This window comes from Rutidosis leptorrhynchoides, chromosome 11, assembly GCF_046630445.1.
Source record: "Rutidosis leptorrhynchoides isolate AG116_Rl617_1_P2 chromosome 11, CSIRO_AGI_Rlap_v1, whole genome shotgun sequence".
NCBI lineage: Eukaryota > Viridiplantae > Streptophyta > Magnoliopsida > Asterales > Asteraceae > Rutidosis > Rutidosis leptorrhynchoides.
This window is the reverse complement of record NC_092343.1, coordinates 379,552,331-379,578,267: the sequence shown is the minus strand read 5'-3', so window position 1 is coordinate 379,578,267 and position 25,937 is coordinate 379,552,331. Positions and strand designations below refer to the sequence as shown.

Sequence of the window (25,937 nt, the reverse complement as noted above, 5' to 3'; positions counted from 1 at the left end):
CAAATCCTTGATATATGATTTCTCTTTATTCTAGGATAGAGGAATGATTGTCTACATCTCACCTCCCCCCATACCCCACTCATATGGGATGTAGACAATCCTTCCCCTAACCGAGAATAAAGTCAAATCATTTCTCCACCTAGAGTGAAAACACTCTCAAAAGTAGAGAAAATCATCCCTCTCTCTATTCGACGGATAGAGAGATTGCTTCCGACTGGACCTCCGGCCAATAAGTAGGAAAAAGTTTTTTAAAAAATAAAATAAAATAAAAAATAAAATTGAGACGTCATGAAAATGGTAAAATCAAATTTCCATGGGTTTTAAATCCTGCCTGAAATTTAATTTAGGCTCTAAGAGTCAGTCAAGTCGCCAATAAATCGACGCTTGCTGTTGACTCAATAACTAGAGCCCAATATATATATATATATATATATATATATATATATATATATATATATATATATATATATATATATATATATATATATATATATATATATATAATCATCAAGAGTGAAACTCTTTTTTGGGTGGAAGTAAATTTTTTTCGTTTTTTCGATTTTTTTTTTCTGACATCAAATTTAGGTGAAAATATGAACATTTAAAAAAGACACTTTGTGACGAATGTTATTATTTATGCGGGAAAAAGATCGAAGAAATAATTGATAACATTCCTCATGAGTAATGTTTTAATTAGAGTTTATTTGCATCGTTTTGTTTTCATCTTGTATGAAGTGTTTTTTTCGAAATTTAACCCGATTTAGAGTTTAGGATTTAGTCCCTAAACCCTAAACTCTAAACCGTTCGTGTTACAAATTCAATCTAAACCCTAATTTCTAAACCCTAAACCCTAATTTCTAAACCCAAAACCTTAATAGCTAAACTAATTTTTAACCCCCTAATTTCTAAACCCTAATTATTAAACCCTAATTTCTAACCTCTTAAGAAAAACTCAGAAGCAAAACATTCATTGCATTGAATGTTATTATTTATTTCTTCGAGCATTTTTCCACCAAAATAATAACATTTATCACAAAGTGTCTTTTTTAAATATTCATATTTTCATGTGATGTTAATGCTTGAAAAAAAATTCAAAAAAAAAAAAACAACGAAAAAAAATTGCTTCCTCCAAAAAAAGTGCTTCCCTCTTGATTGAAACACTATATATATATATATATATATATATATATATATATATATATATATATATATATATATATATATATATATATATATATATATATACTAGTTTTTGAGCCCGTACGTTGCACGGCTACTCAAAATTTGTTTGTAGATTAGTTACATAAAAACATAATTTTTTCTCTAGTGATCTTGGTTCACAATAATGACATATAAATGAATAACGACATAATACTGAATATGTATCGTAAGTGTTTTACTATAATTAAACATATTTTTCTAATTGGTTAGTTACAACAATCCTCTTAACCCGTACTAAATTGCTCTCATTTTTTTATTACTTTATTCTCTAATATTGTTATTAATCATTTATTTAATGGATTTTAATCACAATCATTGAAAATTTGACATGTGTAAATTTCACTTGTCATTAACCCCTTAAAAAATAGTTTTGTTGACAACTAAGCTAAATAAATCTCTTATATATATATATATATATATATATATATATATATATATATATATATATATATATATATATATATATATATATATATATATTGTGCAAGAATCAAATGAGAACCTTTTAAATAGAGAACTTTAAGAACTACCACTTCTAACAAAAATTAGGGAGGACACACATTTTAGGCTTATTTAGAACATGTTCGGATTCCTTCAATTTTGTTAGAACACCTTTTTTTTTTTTTTTTTGTTAGAACTACCCGAAATAAGTTTTTTTCTTCTAAATTTAGGCCTGATTTAGAGTTTAGAGTTTAGGGTTTAGGGTTTATCTTTTAGGGTCTAGAGATGAAACCCATAGGTAGTGTTTGATAGAGGTGGCAAAAATGGGCAGACCGGGTAACACTACTGGAAAAACCCCAATTGGGGACAACAAAATTTTGTTTTTAGGGACGACATGTCGTCCTCAATAATCTTGCGGGACGACATGTCGTCCCCATAAAGTCGTCCCCAGTGTTCTGTCGCGAAAAGTTTTTCGGGACGACTGATTTTTTTTAGGGACGACGGTGGGACCCACTTTGACTTTTCAATTGTTAATCTTGTCCATTTTTTGGGGACGACTTTTAGGGACGGCATGTCGTCCCTAAAGAAATAATATTAAAAAAATCATTTTTCCAACGAATTAATAATTATAATATTTTTAATCTAATTGGGACGACTCTTTAGGGACGACATGTCGTCTCTAAAAAAATAATATTAAAATATCCTATTTTCATTCTAAATAATAATAATAATATTAAAATGTAATTGGGGACGACAAAAGGGTACAACATGTCGTCCCCAATAAGCTGTTATCGTTTTTGGGCCGATTAAAAACTGCTTTTCCAGCCGTAAAAACGGCACATTTAAACCAAATCAAAACCTGTTGCACAAAACACAATATATTTCACAAACACAAGCTCAACATTAATTAAAACATGTCCGAAACATTATCCAACCGTTACAAACTTAATCCGAATACTAAAAGATTACAATCCGACACAAAGTTTACAACCTTAAAACATTATCCAAAGTTTACAAACTTAAACCAAATCCGAATAGCAAACAAACTTACAAACTTACCTTGCTTCATCTTCATTTTCTTCATCACTTTCGCTTTGAGACGCACCACTTTCTTCCATGTCTTCATCGTCATCACCTTCGTCTTCACCTTCGGTTTCTTGAGTTTGATTGGGGGTTGGGAAAAAAGATTGCCATTGGGGCGGGATTGCCATATTGTTAAAGGCAAAAGTATCGTATACCGCTTCCTTTAGCAATGGGTTTTCGGAACCCGGTGGTGGTGGTCGTCTTGTTTGACAAGTTGATGATGAAGATGATGTACTAGCCGATCCGGGTAACGTTTTACCCACTCCGCGACGGTACCCGCGACGTTTGCCTAAAACTTCCAACATAATGACTTCATCACTCCTTTCCGGATATTTTTCTTTTAATTTCAACATTTTTTCCTACATAGTTAACAAATATTATTATTAGTATTATCATATAACAATACGACAACCCATATTCACCATTTGACCCATATACACATATACATATACTTATATTGACCCATATTGACTAAATGACTCAATTGGGGACGATTTTAATCCACATTGACCCCAATTGACCATTTGACCCATATTGACCATTTGACCCGTATATACATATACATATACTTATATTGACCCATATTGACCCGTATATACATATACATAAGTATACTTATAGTTACGTACATAAACATACATAAGTATACTTATATACATATTTACGAAGAGTAAAATGTTAAATTCCCAATTGATGTTTCACAAATACAGCAACAAATGTATGTGAATGATTTTTTTTCTTTTTTTCTTTTTAACGATCTAAATAAATGCATGAATTTTGAAACATTTAAAAATGCCAATTTCATACAATATTGTGCAAGCCCCACATAAATATTTATTTGCATACAAGTATGATTGCTTTTGCCTTTCATGAACATGTATCTTCAGAACGATGCAATGCATCTTAATTTTATTTTGTTGGTTCAACTTCATCGTTCTAAGATAGCACATGTATAGACACAGTAGCGTTTTTGGTATACATATTCAAAATTATACTTAAGATGATTAATTGAATTTTTATCACTTTCCATAATTCTTATCTAGAAAGAAACAATAATAGCAAAAAGTATTAGTGTCAATAGTGAGATATGTTCTGTTTGAATGGTGAATCACTTATGTTCAATTTATTCTTGTGAGAAAGAAAGTGTTGACCATGTGCTAATTAGTCATAAACATACATACAATTGATTCAAAGTTCATGTATGTATGTTAATGTTTCCCCAAATGGCAAATTTTGAAGCAGAGGACAATACCCACTTTGCATAAAAGGAAATACTACAATTTGAACATCAAATGCAACCTAGTTTAAGTGTTCCAAACCTTCATATACACATAAAACAATAAGCATAAGCATAAACATAAACATAAACAATAACATTTATACTTATACAACTTTATAACAAAATTCGGATTTAATCAACAAAGCTTAATCAACATGTTCTTGATAATTTCATAACAAAAACTACAACTTTTATAACAAAATTCGGATTTAATCAACAAAAATTTCATAAAATCATCAAACAACAGCAAAATAATAATTAAAGCATGAAAATCATTTACCTAAACATAATCAAATACAACAATCTTCCAAAACACAACCACAATTATTGGATTTAAAGCAACCAAAATACCAAAATTTTAATTTGAAAAATAAATGAAGAACATACCTTTTTAGTGTTTAAAGATGCAAGAAATGGTTGGAATTGGTGTTCTTTGAACCTGAAATCGCAGCAATTAAATTCGGATCTTAACAAACTCAAAACAATAAACTTTAATTTTGAAAGAAAAATATGAAGAACATAATTGTTAGTGATTAAAGATGGAAGAAAAGCTTTAATTTGGTGTTTTTGTACCTGAAATCACTGCAAATCGCCGAAGTTTCGCTATATTTGAGAGAGATGCGGTGTAAAATGAGTAAAGTGGTGGATGGATCTGGTTTTAGCAGGTCAGTTCATTAGGGACGACATACAGGGACGACATGTCGTCCCTGATTAGTGTGGAGGGAAAATTTTGGGTTCCGCCATTTTTTTCACGAATTTTTTGAATTTTTTAACATTTGTTTATTTTTTAACATATATATATATATTATTTAACATATATATTTATTATTTAACATATATGTTTATTAATTTTACTTTTTAAAATTTTTATAAACTTAATATTTTATAAAATATTTAATTATATACAATTTTATTTATATTTACTTCTATAAATATTTATTATTTAAAACTCTATTTATAATTATTAATTTTATATATTTATTATTTAACATATATAATTATTAATTTAACATTCAAATTTTTTAATCACTTAAATATTTTTTGTAATTACTTATAAATTATACAAATTAAATCATAATTAAACCCTAATTAAATCATAATCTAAGTCGTGACTGCAACAACCCCTAAATGATCCGGTTTGGCGAAAAACTTTAGCCCTAATTAAACTATCAAGACATAATTAAACTATCAAGCGCTAATTAAACTATAAACCCTAATTACACCCTAATTAAACCCCGTTATATTTGGTGGGAAACTTTGGGCGGGCAATTTTTTGGCGCTAATTAACTTTTGGTGAGAAATCACCTTCTATTTATACCCAGTTTTGTTTCTTCTATTTACACATTCAAGTAAGTCTTTCTTAATATTAACACCATGAATCACCCTGATGTGTATGGGGAACAATACATCTTTAACCCTCAAAATTTATACAAGATTCAAATATTACAAATAAGCACGCACAACTATCGAGCACTTAAAACCCGGTTATTATAGCTCTTAATGTAAGTATTCTTATCAAGTTCGTCCCAAGAGAGCGGTGTAAGTTGAATACTTGAAATTAATAGTTATCCTAGGGGTTTGTTTGATTGGGGGTTCTGCGAGAGCTTTTAACTAACAGCTAAACCTTTTCAATTAAACAAACTTAAACTTAACTAGCACAAGTAACAAGTAACTAAGAAATTGAGATTTAATCAATAAGACAAAGAGTGTTCACTTATCTAATCCTCTCTATACTTGGATTGCCCTTGTTTTACCCAATTTGATATCACTTTTAGATTTGGTGCGGCGCTTTTGGCTTGGCAGGAGCGACGTATTTGGCAGATAGGAACGGCGCTTCTGCTCACTGATGAAAAATGGAGCCAAATCATGCATGAGAGTGCCGCTTTTCCATTAGGAACGACGTTTTGGACCTTCGATAGCGGCGCTCCTTTACAAGGAGCGGCGCTTTTTAAGCTGATTCCTACGCTTGACATTTTCTTTGCAACTTTTGAGCAAGACTTGGTCAATTTTACACCAAGTTAGGCTTTTTGCCTTGAGTCGACACTTTGGCGCAAGAAAAACAACTTTTGGGCCCAACTATCATCAAAACCGAATAAAATGAGGGCAATATTGCGGAATAAAGCATATATAGTTGGAGCAATATCACACCCTCATAATCCATATGCACCACCAAGAAATCCAACCAGACCTATTAGTGAAGGTTATGAGTTCAATCTACAAGATCTTCCAGAAATCGAGCAAGAATTTGAAAGAATGGGTTGACTTCCTTTCATTCGGGTTAATAAGTACTCGTTTCCTCTACTCGTCTATCACTTCTATTCAAACTTTCAATTCATTAATGAACAAACAGTGAGGTTTCGAATCTTTGACGTTCCATATGAGTATACTCTTCAAGAATTCGGTGCACTATTGGGCGTTCCATTTGATGGTATAAATATCTATTATCCCGGTGAAGACATTCAAGATCTTTCCGAGGGTATCGTACCACATGAAATGACCATACTTATATGCCGTACTTGTGTTCCATACAAGGTTACTTATGCATGTACCTGGGAGGGACCACGTCGGACAACGGCTAGATGGGAATACCATATAAAATCCAGCTCGGTTAAGCGTACACGCTACCGGCATCATCTAGGCGAATACAAAGGGCATTAAGAAGACAAACTATATTAACACAAATAAGCCCCCCGACAACTATTCTGCCCAGATCATGGCAGACACTGTGAAGAAATACTCGGAGTGAATACGAAGCAAAACCCCTCCCGACTAATCAAGGCATTCACCCGTAATGACCTAGTCGGGGCCACCACACTGCCGGAATTATCACAACTTCCCGGCTTAGTATTCCGACCAAGGATAATGTCCCGAGACAAAAACCTGTCCCGGGGCAAGTGCGATGTCCCGGAGCAGACACTTCACACTGAAATGAGTGCACTGTCCCAGAACGAGTACTTGATCCCGGAACAAACACACAAACAAGGTGCATGCCACATCAGCTCATGAATCTAGGAAAGTTTGTTAAGATCTGCTCGATTATTCCCATGAAAGGGACATGTGCCACGTCACCCCTCGGGATTGAAAAAGTTTGTTACAACAATGAAAGGGACATATGCCACATCACCATTCCCTCATAACATCTATAAATACGTAGACAAGATCATTTATTTCACAACACTTGATGCATTAATGTTACTCTGCTCAAATTAATTATGGTAGCATCTCTCCAGTCATTAATACAATTCGATATTTAACACCTCATCATCAAAATAGTAATACGAAACCTTAATTAAAGCTTAAATACAAACATAACCATAAGGTCACTTAAATTTAAAAACAAAATTATAATTAAAGCTTAAACGTTATTACATTTGATGGGACCCTTTGGGCGGGAAAACTTTGGGCGTGAAACCTTTGGGCGGGAAACCAACATTACACCATTGGGCGTTCCATTTGATGGTAGAAATATATATCATCCCGGTTTTGAACTTCAAGCTCTTCCTGAATTTATTCCAAAATATGAAAGTAGGGCACTTCTATGCCGTACTGCTGTTCCATATAGGACCATAGTACGTTAAGTACGGTAGAGTTAATAATGCTCATTTAGTCGCTTCCCGAATGAATGGTCTTTATAACTCAAAAAGATCTCTTCCATATGGAGCGTTTATGAATCATTTACTAGGTCGGATGCTTGTAGCCATCCTCGTCGTCGCCGTTAGTAGTGTGATCTAGTTTGGGTAGCTTTTTAAGATCATCATTTAATAATTTCCGTTGAAGTGTGTGTTTAATTCAGTAACATTGTATGACCTTTATTTAATGTTTGTCATTTGGAGTGTTTTAATTCACAATATTTGTATAATATTCGATTGAATGTTTGTCGTTTGTCCGATGTTAACTATAGTAAACTGAAAAAAATGACAATTTCATTCAACATATCTTATAAAACGATACAATCAATACTTGAAAACTAGAAAATGACAATAACACAAACGATACAACATAAAAACGATACTAATAATACCAAACTTAACTAAACTTAACAGTTTAGTTGACGGAAATTAAAATACATTTCTTAATCTTCGAAAACTAAATAAAGAGAAATGCGATTGGAACGCCAGTTCAGTGTCTCTTTTATACCGTTCTACTGCTCTTCGCTACGGAGATATGTAGCGGACAATTCCGGAACATAGTCATCTTCGTAATACAACACGTTCGTGTGTTCGAACGGAACCATTTCTTTCAAAAAGCAAAACAGGTCCTCTAAACTTGCGTGGCGAACGTCAATTTCTCTGAATATAGACTGAGAACTACGGGCATAATCGTAAACTCTAATTTCATTACGGAATTCACTTCTGTAATACACTTCCAATGAGACGATCATCGGTGCAAGGGTCAACATTTTCGATGTGTTTTTAGTGTGTTAAAAGTGTGAGTAATGTTTGAGATAATTATGTGCTTAAATAAGAGAAAATCTGACCAAATTGTCGTCCCTAAAAGTTTTCGGGACGACATGTCGTCCCCAAAGAAATGGCGCAAAAATTTCTCACTTTTGGAGCTAAAATATTTCTGCTCCAAAAAACAATTAAATAATAATTTTTTCCTTGGGACGACTATTAGGGACGACATGTCGTCCCTAAAAGTTTTGGCGGAAATTTTTTCACTTTTTGGAGCCAGTTTTGACGAAATAAAATAAATAAAAAAGGTAATTTCTTTGGGGACGACATGTCGTCCCTAAATGTCGTCCCAACAAAACTGGTCAAACGTTTCAGAAAAAGCTGGGACATTTTTTGTCGTTTTCCTTTCTTTTGGGGACGACTGGATGTCGTCCCTAAAAGTGTCGTCTCTAATTCATCATTTTCTTGTAGTGTAACGTGTTAAAAATAGGGTGACTTATAAAGAAATCAGAATGAAGAAAACGGTTGTGGTAAGGGGGAGAGCAATGAGAATTGTGTTAGCGAATTTAAAAGTAAATCGAATATGGATTTAACGGGAACGAAAGAGCATTGGGGAGGTTGAGAGTCGTTTGTGAGAAGGCTAAATAGTCTTCACACGACACACTCACAATTAGCGAAGAAAGATTCTTCGAGTTCTCTTCCTATATTAGCTCTCTTTGAATAGACACATGCACGCGCACACACACATGCACGCACGCCAGAGCGCACGCACACACACGATTTTAAGCATACCAAGAAAGCAAGGAAGATGATTGATGAAACAAGTGCTTGAGTGCTAAGAAATATATGTCCTCAAAAAGCACTTTACATAGTCATGTAAAAAATATTTTAAATAGTGTATGTTTCCACCAAGTATATATAAGAATACAACCCATTACAAATCTTAATCCAACTCTTTGATCCAAAAACATGAACACCAAAAAAACCATTTTATTTTGGCTTTCTGTTGTCACCATTGCTCTTTTTTCTATTATATTATCTTTTTACATCAACAACTCAACAACATCTACTGTTTCTGTACCTGCATTTGTTGATCAAAGTGGGCTTTATGAGTTTATCACTTTCATAATCCAAATTTTAAATACGGGTCCGAATAAGTTCACTTGCGATCCAAAAAAGTGGAACTCGCGGCTAATATCACAATACGGGGTGTCACTTGTTTTAACCGTTGATCAAAATGGTTGTGGGAACTTTACTAGTTTACAACAGGCAGTCGATGCGGTCCCTGAATCTAGCCGTAGTTCAACTCTTATCATACTTGATTCAGGAACATACAAGTAATCTTTTTTGTTCATGCAATTTATATGAGTTTTATGAATGCATGTAACTAAATTATGGTTAATTATGGTAGGGAGAAAGTTTCGGTAAACCAGAATAAGACGAATTTGATAATTCAAGGACAAGGTTATCTTAATACAGAGATCAGTTGGAATGATACTGCAAATTCAACCGGAGGAACCATTTATAGCGCTACAGTTTCCATTTTCGCTTTGAATTTCTTTGCTTACAACATCACCTTCAAGGTATATCAATATATCATAGGTTTGGAATTGCATTAACATTTTTTTTCTTTATTTTATCTTTTAAAAAGGTACAAACTTTGATTTGGTTCGGGTTTTAGACATGGTTGTAAAAGTCCCCCGACTAGGCCGAATAGTCCTCAACTGGTCTGAATTTTGAAGTAGCCTGACTAGTCCCGACTAGTCTCTGACTTGCAAGATTTTCCTAATCAAAGTTGCTAAAAGTTCAATTCATTTGGTCAAAGGTCGGATTTATTTGGTCAAAATCGGTCAAAGTAGGGTCTAATACAGTAAAAGTCAAAGTTGGTCAACATCCAACTAGTTAGTACAAGGTGCCGACCGACTAGTGACTTTTACAACCTTGGTTTCAGATAAGAAGCTTTGTTTTTTCTCATATAAATTTTAAAATTTCATGTCCCACATTATAATATGCAAACTTGTTAATTAGTATCTCCTTTATAAATCACATAATAGGAGTATTTTTTTTTATATTTTTTTTTTCCAAATAAATATGAAGGTGTTTATAGTTGATATTAAGGATGGTAACCCTAAACAGAAATCAAACTACATACAATTAGCATTATAGATTACATTTTACCTTTTTTTTATTTATAATTTGATTTGGATTTGTTCTTAAATTTCAAAGAACACAGCTCCTATCCCTAATCAAGGTGAAGTGGGAGCACAAGCATTGGCACTAAGAATTGCAGGTGACCAAGCCGCCTTTTACGGTTGTGGGTTCTATGGAGCTCAAGACACTCTTCATGATGATAAAGGAAGACATTATTTCAAAGAATGTTTCATTGAAGGATCAATAGATTTTATATTCGGAAACGGTAGATCACTCTATGAGGTACATTATTACCTTACTACAACGTATTTAGAAAAAAAAACCTAAGTAGAGGTGTGTCAAGATGGGCAGGTTGGGTTGGGTTGGGTTACCTGTTGAAATGGGTCAAATGATTTACAGCACCAAAACACTATTTTTTTTTACAAGTTTTATAATTTTCAAACGTAGCTACTTTAGTTTGATGTATCCATTTTAAGTACCTTTTTTTTCATGACTAATCGGGTCAAAATTGACACCTTTAGACCACACGTCACTAGCGTTTTATGGGCACCCCTAACCACTGTTACGCAACGTGAAATTTGACAATAAAGGGAATAAAGGGGAGTCAGTTTTTGACACCCAATCAAATTTTGACACCCCATTTCCACTATATATATTTAATTTTTTCGGACCAATTGATAATCATATTTTACCACATTACTCAACTTTTTTACTCAAATTTGACACCCAATCAAATTTGACACCCCATTAACACTATATTTATTTATGATTTTCCACTCAATTTCTATTCATATTTTACCATATTACCCGGAATCTATTTACATAAATTTGTCACCCAAATTTGACATTCACTGATATGACAACTTTAAAATTTGACACAATCATATCACAATCAAAATATTCTCTCTCCTCTAAAAAAACGCCAAATTTGACTCTAAATCGGTGTAACATGTGGTCTTAGAAAGATGTACAGTATTAATTTTAAGCACCCTTTTTTTTTTCAGGATTGTACATTGAACTCAATAGCGAGTGACGTGTCAAGTGGTGGTGGGGTTACCGGAGCAATAACAGCACATGGAAGGAACTCGGTGAACGAGAAAACCGGGTTTTCGTTCGTGTGTTGTACTATTGGAGGATCCGGTAACGTGTGGCTCGGGAGATCTTGGGGTGCGTACGCAACCGTAGTTTTCGTAAAAACTTACATGTCTGAAGTTGTTTCTTCTGAAGGCTGGAACGATTGGAGAGACTCCTCTAAAGATCAGTTACGCTTACTTACATCCTTATCTATTTATTTATTTAAGACCACAACCAACGCTACCGTCATTGTTCAGTCTTTTTCTTTTAATTTAAAGACACCACAGGTACCAACATGTCATTTTAAGTCATTTTTGAGCATTATTAGAGCGGTTCCAATGGTGCGTCCAGGAGAGCCGCCCAGCTCCGCCCAGCCTGGGCGCTGATGGCACCACCTCCGCCCAAGTCCCGCCCAGTATCTTGCCCAGGTGCTCCGTCTCGCTGTTCGTCTATTCTGAGCATATTCGTGGACGCCCGCCTTCTTTTTCTTTTTTTAATTTATTTGTTTTATATTTGAGTTTCATAAATGGAAGAAATTGAAGAAAGATAGAGATGAAAAGTTGTGGAAGAAAGTTGCACGAGGAAGAAGTGAAGATGAAGATGTTTGATATTTTTAATTTTTATTATTTTAATGGTGGGTCCTACAAATTTTGTGGCTAATATTTATTTACAGAGTACTATTCTCATATTTTATTTTATCTTTTAAATATTAAAATCAAAATATTAAACAAATTAATTTTTAAGTTTCAAATGTGATGTAATTTAATTTAATAATTGATAATTTACTTAATAAATATGATTATATTTAATATCAGTAATAAATAATATTTAAAGTATTTTTAATTTAGTTAAAATAATTAAATGTGGGTTCCAATATTGTGAGGAAGGAGTGTCATTGTTGGGAGTATTTAGTCCTGGGAAGGAAGTGGGATAGACAGTGGCGGTACCAGGATTTTTTTCACTGGGGGCAAAAAAAAATTTAAACCGTAGCAATTTTTGTGTGCAAAATATGGAGGTTTTGGGGCAAAAATGGAGGGTTTTAGGCAAATTATGGAGGGTTTTGGGGCAAAATTTGAAGGTTAGTGGGCAAATTTTGAAGGTTTTGGGGTAAAATTTGGAGATTTTTAGGCAAAATCGGAAGGTTTTGGGGCAAAATATGTAGGTTTTGGAGCAAAAGAAAAAAATCCACCGGGCGCAAAGTCGAAAAATCCAAAATTTTTACACTGAAAATTGCAAATCCACTGGGTGCGGCTGCCCCCGCTTGCCCCTAAATAAAACCGCCCCTGGGGATAGAAGTGCTGATGTGGCGCTGAATGGTTAGTTAGTCCTGGAAGACATCCTGTCACCGTTGGGAGCACTGTTATGACTGTCTTTTTTGAGAAATAGAAGAACGAAAGATAGTGGGTCGAATTTCCGTATTTAATTCATAATATTTCAGGGTACTCTCACTACTCTCAATCAAATAGCAATTGGTGGGTCCCTGCACCAAAAGATTCTAGTTTCCATTTTCATATATATATATACACATTATTTCAGAACTTATTTAAATGAATTATATAATGAGTGGGTTGGTTCTTTTTTAAGAAGTATGTTATTGTTAGTAGAATTTAGTCTTTTTTAGTTTTTACAAATATATGTTAATGTGGCGCTGATATAAAATTCGGTCTTTTTAAAAAAGTATGTTATAGTTGGGAGTGGTCTAAGAGTGAATTATATCGATAGTCCACGTTTTTACATGAAATTATATATCAACTATTCTTATTTTTTGAAAATTACGTGTTCATGTGGTTTAAAATGAAACTACACTAATGGTACTTCAATTTCAAAAATTACACTATATAAAAGTGAATGTTTGATGGTTTCCGACTTATTCACATGGTACATTAATAAGAGGCGGTGGCGGAATCATGATTTTTTTCACCGGGGGCGAATTTTTTTTTTAAAACCGTAGCAATTTTTTTTTTGGCAAAAAAATGGAGGTTTTGGGGCAAAAATGAAGGTTTTTAAGCAAAATTTAAGATTTGTGGGCAAAATTAGAAGGTTTTGGGGCAAAATTTGGAAAATTTTGGACAAAATTTGAAAGTTTTGGAACAAAATACATAGGTTATCGGGCAAAAAAAAAATCCACTGAAAAAAGTCGAAAAATTCAAAAAAATTTCACTAAGATTTTAAAATCGACTGGGGCGGGTGCCCCAAGTCCCCGCCCCAAGTCCCTTAATAAAATCGCCCCCTGATAAGAGGTACCATAGACATACTTTTAGGTAAGCTAGAAATGTGTAACTTCTAAAAGTTAAGCACGGTTGGTGTAATTTAATGAAAATCAGAGACACTTGGAAGAGAGACCATAGACTTATACTTTTAGGTAAGTCATAATAGCGCAATTTTTAATAGTTAAGGACAATAGGTGTAATTTAATGAAATTTAGAAGGAATGTTGTAATTTTCAATAGATAAGAACGGTTGATATAATTTCGTGTAAATCACATGAAGTATTGTAACACACATACTATTTACAAAAACCACGTGATACTAAAATAATGAGAACTGTAAATTTATCGAATGTAGGCATTCGTATTTTAACATCACTTAATATTTGTGTGTATTTTCAGGACAATTTTTTTTGGAGAATATGGGTGCTCGGGTCCTGGAGCAAATACCACGTATAGGGTATCGTATGGACGACAACTAAGTGTGGAAGAAGCAACTCAATACATGGATATCTCGTTCATTGATGGAAATGATTGGCTTTTTCGCGACATTAGCATCATTTAGAAACTTAGGGTGCGTTTGGTTTGGGGAATATTTTTAATTGAATTGGTATTTTATAAAGGAAATTAAAATTTCAAAGAACATGAAATGCTCATGCAACTCAAATTCAGTGGCGAATCTAGAATCAAAAACCAATGGGGTCCTATATAATTTGAATGATACTTTGTTAATTTTTTTCCCTAAAATATCACTGTTTACTTTAAAAAAACCATTGATTTTAAAAATATACGGGGTCATATCTGTAAATTTAGTGGTGTCCTATAAAATTTTATTAGTAAATTATAAAAAGAAATTAAAACTTAGTGGGGTCAATGGACCCCATAGCCTACAATGTAGAGTCGCCTCTGCTCAAATTTGAACCAAAAACTCTTTTGGAATGGAATTATCTATATATCTAATAGACAAAAACACTATAGTACTATTCACCAATAGTAACCAGGAGTATTTTCATCATTTCACTTTTTTTTTTGTTTCCAACGATAAAAGAAACAACTTTCGTAAAAGAACAAACCCTTCAATGTTACCAAAAGATGTCGCAAAAAATTCTTTTTTACAAAAAAATCAACTAACTTTTTTTTCCCTTCTTTACTTCCTCAACGATAAAAGAGGCAACTTTCATAAAAAGAACAACCCTTCGATGCTACCAAAAGATGTCGAAAAACATTCTTTTTTACAAAATAGATCAACTAACTTAAAAAAAAAAAGAACGCTAAAAGAAGCAACTTTCACAAAAAGAATAACCCTTCAATGTTAGATATCGAATTTTTTATTTTTTTTTACAAAATAGATCAAGACCTTTTTTAAAATCGTATTCAAAACGAAACTTCCGGCGCGAAGCGAGAGCTCCACACCTAGTTAAGATTCCAATTCTATCAAATTTTATGGAATTCTGCAAACCAAATGGAATACAACCTTATAATATTTGTACTTAACACATTCTTGTATGCTATTTATTTTAGTGAAAATCTAGCATGTTTTTCGTTAGAAGCAGAAGCGAAGTCAGAATTCACGTATAGGGGATGCATTTTACAAAAATTAAATATCAACATAAAATTTTCATATATACATCGTAACTATGAGATATTTAAGGGATGTTTATGGTTATTATTTGTGGATATTAGCAAATAATAAACGATTTTTAAACACACTATAATTCGCTTATTTGAAAAGTTGGAGGATGCAAAGCATCCACATACATCTCCCTGTCTCCGCCTCTGGTTAGAAGCAATTATCTGGTGAATGGTGATCCTTCTGTTGTTCATGTTACATTGCTATTTTTGGTTCAATAAAAACAGAATGAAAGTAACTGAGCGAGTTCATGTTGTAGAATAAATAAATAAATGTATTAATCTAAATATTTGCTTATTACAATCGATTACGGAAAAAGATTAATGTAAGAGTCTTTGAACGTAATATGCTAACCATCTCAAGGTTGCATAGTGGTTGGGCCTCTAATATCCTTGTCAGGGCCGTCTCAACAATTTAAAGACCTTAGACGAAAATAAAAATGAACCCACATATACGTTGAATTTTTTTACTACGCATAACAAAATAGTACTACAATTTATCTATTTATTTACTTGCATTGTATTTAACTTTTAAAACAAGGTATTTTAATTTTAATTGACAAATTTTTATTTGATTTAATTAAATATATTGAGAAAAATATTTACAAATTCAAAATTTTGATCCCTTCAAAATTTTGGGCCCTAAGCAGTTGTTTATATTGCCTATGCTCGAAGACACCTCTGATCCTTGCAAGAGGTCTCATATTCGAATCTTGGGGTGGCCAAGAAAGAGTTAGAAACAAGGAAAACGTTACAACTTCTTGACATTTGATTGAATTAAAAGATTATAAAGATGCTACCACTATTATATATGTCAACTTCTATAATTTCAAATTGTAATTTGTATAGACGAGTTTAAAAGGTAGTTTTTGAATATCTTGTCCTTCAACTAAGATCAGTTGCACACAAAATTCTTTAAGTGTGAATTCTGATTGTGGGAAGTGCAGTTTCAGGATCATGTGATTTGTGAACAGAGTATTAAATTGGATCAGTCTAAGATAGAGGCAGTAATGAACTGGAACTCACCGAAAACTCCGACAGAAATCAAAAGTTTTCTGGATTTAGCAGGTTATTACCGCCGGTTTATTAAAGATTTCTCGAAGATAGCAGGTGTGTTGAATAAATTGACCAGAAAAATGTAGCATTTCGATGGACTTATGAATATGATAAGGTTTTTCAGACTATTAAACAATTATTTTGTCAAGCACCAGTGTTGGCATTACCAGAGGGATGAGAAAAATTTGTGGTTTATTGTAATGCGTCACATGCTGGTCTGGGTTATGTTTTGATGCAGAGAGATAGGGTTATAGCTTACGCTTCACGACAGTTTAAAGACCATGACCGAAATTACCCTAGTCATGACTTAGAATTGGCCGCCGTTGTTTTTGCCCTAAAACATTGGAGACACTGTTTATATGGGACACATTGTGGGGGTTAAAGCGAATTTTTGAAACTACATGATCGATGACATCCTTCGCGTCGCGCAGTTTTTTGGGCGCTTTTGCAGTACAACGTATTTTGGGACCAATATTTAAATTATTTTTCAGGTGTCTGTTTTAGTTAAACTGCGCGCCATGCAGAATTGTGGCGCGCTGTGCAATATAACGGGGTTCAATGTCATTCAGTAAATCTTAAAAAAAAAATTATGTGTTAAGGGCGTTTCAAAATGATATTGGTTTAGAGCTTTTGAATAACTTAGACTCTAAATTATTCAGTGTTAAATCTTCCAGTTTTATTAAATACACGCTAAATATGACATAAGTGAGTAATACGTTACTATATATATATATATATATATATATATATATATATATATATATATATATATATATATATAATATCAATGGCGGTTGTGAATGCAAGGTTTTGAATAAAAGGAATTTACTTACTTATATACTAAAAGCCACAAAAAAATTGATAGTTTAGTTAAGAAAGAGTCCAAAACGACATCAACTTTTAAATTCACATTTTACCCCCTCATATTTGAGTATTGAGTGTAACTATTCACTGGTATAAAAGGTAACTTTAAGAATATAAAATGTAACTTCTATATTTAATAAATAACCCATCAAACCAAACCCACAAATTTTTTTGAATAGGTTTATCTTTCTGTTCACGACGAGTTAGGTTTTACCAACGAATGTTTGCTTCAATGGTATCATGCCTCAGTGTGGAGGGACCCACGATTAGTTGCCAAGCAACCTGAGTTCAATTCCCGGGGCGAAAGGTTTTCTCTCCAGTTTTTTGCGATTAGTTGCCAAACAACCCGGATAGGAGTTTCCTTCTAGCGTGTGTGGATGCAAATGATGAGGGTCGTTGAAATAAATGATTCAATGATGCAAATTCGTCGTTTAAAAAAAATCGAAATAATTTTACAAACTAGACGCAAAAAATTATATTATTATATTATACTTATATACTAAATCTCCTCCCAAATTTGGTCGTTTCAGTTTTAACGAGCAGTCGTTTTATTATATTATACTTTACTTATATACTAAACCTCCTCCCAAATTTGGTCGTTTCAGTTTTAACGAGCAGTCGTTTTGAGTTTGCGTTCACACTACAAATAGTCCTCCAACTTTAGCACATATTACACAACAACCCCTCAACTTTACATTTTTCAGGGGTAAAAAACGTAAATTTATAATTTAATTAAAATAAAAAAACCTTACTCCACCCGAATTTATAACGGGTCCTATCTTCTCGCTCCGTGCGAGTTAAATTTTTCCGAGGCCACCGTTCAACTCGAAAAAATCTCACGAACCCAACGGGACTAACTATATGCAAAACGGACATCGTTAAAAAAACACTAAATAACGGGCCCTATATTCACGCTCGGTGCGAGTTAAATTTTTCCGAGACCACCGTTCAACTCGAAATAATTTTACGAACACAACGCGACTAACTATACGCGAAACGGACATCGTTAAAAAAAATAAATATTTCGGGTTATATTACATACATATATATACATATACAACACGACTAACTATACGCGAAACGGACATCGTATATCCAAATTGGACTGCGCGTCGAATACAACCGCAGCAACGCGCGGTCGGATTTTTTCTAGTTCGAAACAAAGTTGCGACGCACTACTAATGGATCTTTGCTTGTTAGAAATACATATGGAAGTTATTTGAATTTACAACTTAAGTCCCCGAATTATCGTAAATATTTGCGTGGGTGGCAAATGAGAGGATTCGATGCCGATATTGCTGTTCTAAATTTTTTTTATTATAATATTAATTACACATGACCACTTCCCCGAGTATCCTTATCTTGTTGAAATGTCTAATGCAATCGCTATCTAGCTTGCACTATAAAAAAATGTAAGGGTGGAAAACTCCACTATATTTAATGCAAGAGTATTAAACGTGTCTTGCAAATATACCTGGAAAACGGGTCAAGTTGGGTCGGTTTGGGTAACGGGTCAAAATGGTTTTAGGTTGAAATGGGTCATGGGTCAAACGAGGAAAAATTTAAACGGGTCCAAACGGGTCAGGTTGTGTCGGTTTGGGTAACAGGTCGAAACGGGTAACGGGTCAAATGGGAAACATGTCATATACTTTTACACTTGATTTTTTACATTTATTATATTATTTTAGATATTACTAATAGTTATTATATATATAAGAAAATATTAATATAAATAATAATTGGTATAACCATTAATGCTTTTACAAAATATTGACGAATGAATCTTGTTTTACTCGACCCATTTGATCCATTCACAAGACCCATTAGACTTGTTCTCTATTTGTTGAACTTAGGATTTGATCTCCGTTTGACCCGTTCTTTTGTATTTCGTATAAGACTCAATAGGTTGAAGAAAAACTCATTGGACCTTTTTTTATGTTTAAGTTTACATTGTCAGTATTAATTTTTTTCAAGACCCAACTGACCCGATAGCTCGACCCATTTAACCCAAACTTGAGAGAATGGGTCTCAATTGCAATGTATGCTTTGCAAATCTTCTATAGATTCTATTAAAATCCTAAAATGATGACATCATAATTAACCTTTTTTCAAGTTTAAAAGAAAATCAAAAAATAAATAGAAAAAATGTGAGACATTTTGATGATATCATTAACACTAATTAATTACATTTTAAAAAAAATAAACAAAGAAAACACAAAACGTATCCATAAATAATATGCATTCTTCCTTCCCTCAGCTTTCTTTTCTAGATAAAAAAAAGAGATGTTACTCACACACTCAATATTAATTCATACACACTTAATTAACTATTATTTCCTTACTTACAATAATACTTGCAATACAATAATAGAGACATAAATTTAAGGGGATGATTCTCACACATACTTTTTTGATTCTCACACACTAATTGATTATTATTAAAAGAGTAAAAGGTTAAAATAGGTGTGTGAGGATGAACTTAAATTTAAGGTTATAATTATAAGTTCTACAGTGTGTATGGATCTGGTCGTGAGACCTCCAAAAACCCTAAAGAACCCATTTGTCTACCAAATGGGTCAATTCCAAATAAATCCCTTTCAATTTTGTTACGAATTAACAGGTAAAAATTTGCTTTTGTTATGAATTAATTTTGTAAAATTTAGGGTTTCAGATTTGCAGATGATAACGACTGATGAATGAGTACTGGTGCTTTAGCATGCGAGATATTATACATTTCCAATTTTTGATGGTGTTGCAGGTAAGTTTTTCAATTTAATTTAAAGATGTATTCTTTATTCCTCATTTTTGCCTTTAATTTGTTTCAGATCAGGCAACAATGACTGTATCTATGATTCTGAATGGATGCGTCACGGAGATTGCGTCCCTATTAGGTTTTAGATTTAAACTGATTTGTGTTGTTAAAACCCAGGTAAGTTAATACTCCATATGTCACCTATCCATATACATAAATATTTATATAGCTGAGCGTATGTAGTTTTGTCCATGGTTTTGTTGAAATTAATTGGTATTAGCTGGGGAAAAACATATTTTCTTAACATAGGTTTACTTGAATAAGTTTTCATCATTTTATTTCAAAAAATATCCTATCCTATTATTTCTCTAATAGTGAAGTAGGTTTCAAGGAACATGGTGTTTTTACTTTGGGGTTAATACTAAAATGTGTTTTGGGTCCAAAAGGGTGCTGAGAGTACATGATGCACTATTCGAGCCACATTCATACATTTGAGATTATGTTTATGGTGTTGGACTCTTTCTTTTTATATATGATGAGCTTACTTTGTGTTTAATTATGTGAAGTAAAAGGAGAGAATGTAGTCACTAGAAACGTTAGTGTTGTAATCAACCTTAATCTGGTAAGTGTTTATTTTGATTAAAATTTTAGTTTACATTATATTTATGTGTTGGTATTGTAAGCGTTAGCCTAATTATTGTGGCTTTTTTCCTAGAACTTTGTCGATTGACGCTGCTAAGATTATCAGCGAATATACTGGATGGTTATTTATCTGTTACAACCTTTTGATAAGGTAATTATTTGTATGCAATGCATATCAATCATTTGATGAAATGTCGGTGATAACAAGTGTTCTATAGTTTATATTCATAATGAATTACTGAATTTGTGATTAATATGTTAGATTTGTTTATTCGTTCGTTTGACTTCACGAGTTTAGAGAAAAAGTCCTATTTGCGATTAATTGTTGAAGTAATGGGAAAGATGGTCTTGGAGTAACAAGTGACAAAGTACCCAAATCTTGAAATATTTTGATGAAAACACTGGAAAAATATGTTAAATATTTATCTTCATGTTTGAATTAAAGTCTTTAATCGACAAAGAATAATAGATTAATGAAATTGACTATGAGCAGAATCATGTTATTATGTTCATATTATCATGTTCACATAATTGTCCCATTATATATATAATTCCATATTATATTCAAGACTTGCGGTCTTAGTTAATTTTCGTAAAGGGTAATATGATTTACATTTTTGTTTACATTTCTTGGGGTTAATCGAGATTATATTTTCAAACAGCCAGACATTAATTAATAAATTTTGCAGATAATGATCAAGAACATGTTCCAGGGGATAATGATCAAGAACATTTTCCACCCATGATGTTTCAAAAAGAATTTGAAAGTTGATCTCTTGTGCAGATTTTGCAAGCATGAAAGTCGATGTGGAATTGGCACATATGAAAGACATTGCACATGGATGGTGAAAATAAATTAGGACATTGAGTGAATGAATGTTTGATAAAATCACGTTTGCACGCTGATCGTGGGTGTTACGTGCACTTTCCCAGGTAATCCTTATTTATTTATATAGGTAATCCTTTTGATTTTAATATACTTAGTTCATTTGCTTATTAATTTTAGCTTACAATGAAATTGTTGCCGAGAAGACATGGTAACCTAAGAAGCTATGTCAATATCTTTTGGGGAGCTAATTGAAGATATCATAGTAGGGTCGTGAATAAGACACCAGGTAGTATATGTTCTTATTTTTGAATATGTTATATGTTATTGATGGCATCATATAATACCAAAACTTATAGCATCGAGTGTTACAAATTCTATATAGGTCGGATTCAGTGTGTCATTGTTATGACATGGGACTTGAACAGGAATGTACACATTCGAACTAATCATGAGTTGCCTTTGGTAAGTGTTGTTAATCTATTTTTGTATTGAGCGGTTTTTGATAGGACTGTTATAAATAAAAATGGTAACACGTATTATAATTGTATTAATAACAACGTGCGATTATATAAATGCCTTTTGTTGTTACCTAAACTTTGATTCTAACTAACCATTCATTAGCCTCAGTGTTTTGTATCATCATTCTAAATGGGTGTTTATATAACTACATTTTGGGTGTAGTTTGATGATGAAGCTGCTGCAAATTGATCAAGATAGTTGGTCATGGTTTAGTTTGTTTTTAAAGTCTGATATAGATAAATGAAGGTATGTGCGGGTAAGTCTTTTGCATAGTTTGTTTACTCAGTTATTCCGTATTATTTTTCATAATAACCTATTTCTTCTTTTTACTCATTTCTCTTGATTTCTATTTTGCTAAACGGCACCGCACTAAGATTTTATATGTCGTTAAGTTGATTAGGTGTGTGCGTCCAATCATCTTTATCCTGCAGCTCAATAGGTGTGAAGTTATTTTTAATTTAAAAAAAAGCCGGTATTTTCCTGAATAGTTCATTTTATTTTTTATTTTTTACTAATTACGAGTAATTGGTTTTGAAATTGTGATTGATAGGCATTTGTACTGTTTTTTTCTAAGAGAAGAAAAGATGAACAAACTAAGATATACATATCTTAGTTTTTCATATAAGTTTTGTTCGAGATAAAGTTGTGGTTTGTAAGAGAAGAAAAAATGAACAAACTAAGATATGTATATCTTAGTTTTTTATTTAAGTTTTGTTGCAGGCAAAGTTGTGGTTTTTGAAGTTTAGACAAATTCTACCAGTTGTCTCAAAAGGAAGTAGACAGGAATTATGCACCTTTTCATCAGTATTTTTGTTTGATCGAATGGACATGGCTGTTGAACATAGAATTAGTTAATTATCATTTCTATTATAATAAGTCATTTGGTAAGTTTGCATAGGATGCATATGTTTTCACCCGTTATTCATCCCATTATAGTTACCAGATCACCCACATTGCTAACTCTATGCAATATGATCATGAATGGGCAATATTACTATCACCTTAATATTAATATTTATATATTAAGATAACTATCTATCACAATGTTATTTAATCAAACCCGTGAATTCACGGGTCATTTAACTAGTTGATACAAAAATTGCAAACTTGAACCCCGTGAGAAAAAAGTTCGGAAAGAAGATGGCGGACTAGGGAAAGCCGAATGAAGAAGAAAAGTGAGAAGGAAAGACTCAAATTTTCGGAGTTATTCCGGAAAAGAGAATCAAACGAATGTGGCCATGTGTAATAAAATTGATTATTTTCCAATGATACATATTCTTCTAATTGTTGATATATACAAGTTACAAAGGGCTAAAACCCTACGAGATATATAATGTGGGCTAAATAGACACATAAGTGTACATAGTTATATAAAGTGTCGTGACATAAAAAGTTCAATTTAAAATACGCTGTTAAAATGTTTATTTTGTCATTCATTTAATATGTTATTAGCATTAACTAGTCCGGATCGGCCCGCGCATTGCGGTGGGGGCTTTCGGCCTGCGTATTCATATTTAATGTAGTGTTGTGTATTTACAGAGGGGAAAATGGGCCATGTGTTAAGCGCCGTTGTAGGTGTCGCCATCTTCAGTGTTTTTTTAAAAAGTATCCGTTTCGAACGTAGTTAGTTTCGTTTTGTTGATAAAATTATTTCGAGTATAACGGTGCTGTCGGAAAAATTTAACTCGCGTCGAGGAGGAAGATACGGGTTGTCGTTGTGTTTAGCGTTTTTTAAAAAGTGTGTTTCGAACGTGGTTAGTTTCGTTTTGTTCATAAGATTATTTCGAATCTGGCGCTGCCGTCGAAAAAATTTAACTCGTGCCGAGCGGGAAGATAAGGGTTGTCGTTGTGTTTAGCGTTTTTTTGAGAAGTGTCCGTTTCACGTATAATTAGTCCCGTTGGGTTGGTAAGATTTTTTCGAGTTGAACGGTGGTCTTTGAAAAATTTAACTCGCACCCAGCGAGAAGATAGGACCCGTTATAAATTCGGGTGGATTTAGTTTTTTTATATTTTAAGTAAATTATGTAATTTACACTTTTCACTCTTAAAAGTGTAAACTTGAGGGACCGATGTGAAAATATAGACAAAGTTGAGGGACCGTTTATAGTGTGAACGCAAACTAAAAGTACGATTAAATATAACTAAAACTACATAATTTTCCACCACTTTTAGTAGTATAAGGTTAATAATTAGCTTCCTTAACAAAGTAAATAATGAGTAAATGTTTTGATGATTTTCATACATAAAAAAGATAGAATTGAAGTTTCAGTGACTTTTTAGTGTTGTTTTAAATAAGAGACATTTAATTTAAAAAATATATAAATAGTAATGTGGATTCTTTTTATGTGATAAGGGAGTACATTTATATACTAACCAATAGTATATAGTTACAATTCCATTGAATTTTATGTATTTCTGTAAACCTAATACAGCCTTATAATCATAGTGTTATCTACTACATACTATGAAAATGCCACATACATGACATCACTTTCTAATTAAAACCTTAGCTTAAAAAAATAAGAGGGGCACATGTCACATATCTAAGACATCTACACGATGTCATATATCATTTTGTTTTTGAATTTAAAAAATAATACATTAACCAATAACAAATACTTTTTCAGTAAAAAAAATCTTAAAAAAATAAATACAATAAAGGGTTGTTTTAAAGACTAAACAAAAAAAGGAAGTAATTTATGGGTGATAAAAAAAATACGGAGCCGTGTATAAGTCCCACGCGTGCCTGACAAATGACAAAAAACCCTAAATCTTTCAATTCCAATTCCATTAAACAACAATTCAAATTCAAATTTATAGTATCTTTCTTCTTCTACAGATCTCTTTGATTCCATTTTTTAATCTCAATTTTTTCTCATTACATCTCAATCTTTTTCTACAAAACCGAGTTGCTGCAACATTTTTCTACAGATCTCTTTGTATTTTATGATACATGTTTCATCTAATATGGGTGTTGTAATAAGTGTTGTTTTTTTCAGAATATACAGCAAATCGGAAGAGAAAAAGAAGGCGGAGGAAGACTTAAAACCAGCTGCCGGAGATAAAAAGGTGGATATGGGTTCGTTGTTTCTTCCATTCCTTCGTGATTTTGTATTTTTTTCTTCTTAATTTAATGTTTTTGTTTGCGCTGCTTTGCTTTCTTTTGTTTTCTTTTCTCCATCGTTTGCTGAATGATCGCAAACATGCTCATGTGGATGCTCGAAGAATGAAGTTCGAGGATAAACTTGGAAACTGCATATATACAAGGAAAATTTCTGAAGTGAAAGTTTTTTTTGTTTTTATAATGGTAATTCTAATTATAACTATTGAATTTCAAGTTATTGTGTTTGGATGAACACGACCCATTTTTTAACTAACTTTATTTGGAAGGTTTTTTTGTGTATAATGGGCAGTCATTTATCATAGTCTTTAATATCGTTTGTGAATTATATTTTTAGCTCATAATTGGTTTCTTTATCTTACAAAGCTTTGTTTGTAAAATAGTGGGACACTAACATACATATGTTTTTTTTATGAACTTGAAGTGTTTGCCTACTTTGTGTATTATATGATGTAAACTCAAGCAAATTACCTTCCAATGTTTGGGAGAGGGCAAAGAATATTAACATTGAAGATGATGTTTGGGAGATGGCCAAAGAAGGCTGCTGAAGCAATAAAGAAAGGTCAATATTATGCATGAGATATGTGGCAATATTGTAAGTAATTTATTTAATTGTATTAGATTTAAATTTGTATTATTTGATAAAAGGGGAATAACATAGAAAGAGCAAGAATAA

The 25,937-nt window shown here is 32.6% G+C and overlaps 1 protein-coding gene across 1 annotated transcript; it reads left to right on the top strand.

The window, feature by feature from the left end:
* The first annotated feature begins 9,387 nt into the window (after positions 1 to 9,387).
* Positions 9,388 to 14,512, top strand: LOC139876794 (probable pectinesterase 15). Its single transcript, XM_071864166.1, has 5 exons — positions 9,388 to 9,755; positions 9,830 to 10,001; positions 10,645 to 10,851; positions 11,574 to 11,830; positions 14,252 to 14,512. The coding sequence occupies exons 1-5, from the start codon at positions 9,388 to 9,390 to the stop codon at positions 14,412 to 14,414; spliced, it is 1,167 nt and encodes a 388-aa protein (XP_071720267.1). The 3' UTR covers positions 14,415 to 14,512.
* The last annotated feature ends 11,425 nt before the right edge of the window (positions 14,513 to 25,937 follow it).

What these genes read in the sequence shown, in the direction of transcription:
- LOC139876794 (XM_071864166.1), top strand. Translation starts at nt 9,388, where the DNA reads ATGAACACCAAAAAAACCATTTTATTTTGGCTTTCTGTTGTCACCATT. An exon ending in CTTACAACATCACCTTCAAG is followed by an intron (nt 10,002 to 10,644) that starts GTATATCAATAT and finishes TAAATTTCAAAG; the next exon opens with AACACAGCTCCTATCCCTAA. An exon ending in ACGGTAGATCACTCTATGAG is followed by an intron (nt 10,852 to 11,573) that starts GTACATTATTAC and finishes TTTTTTTTTCAG; the next exon opens with GATTGTACATTGAACTCAAT.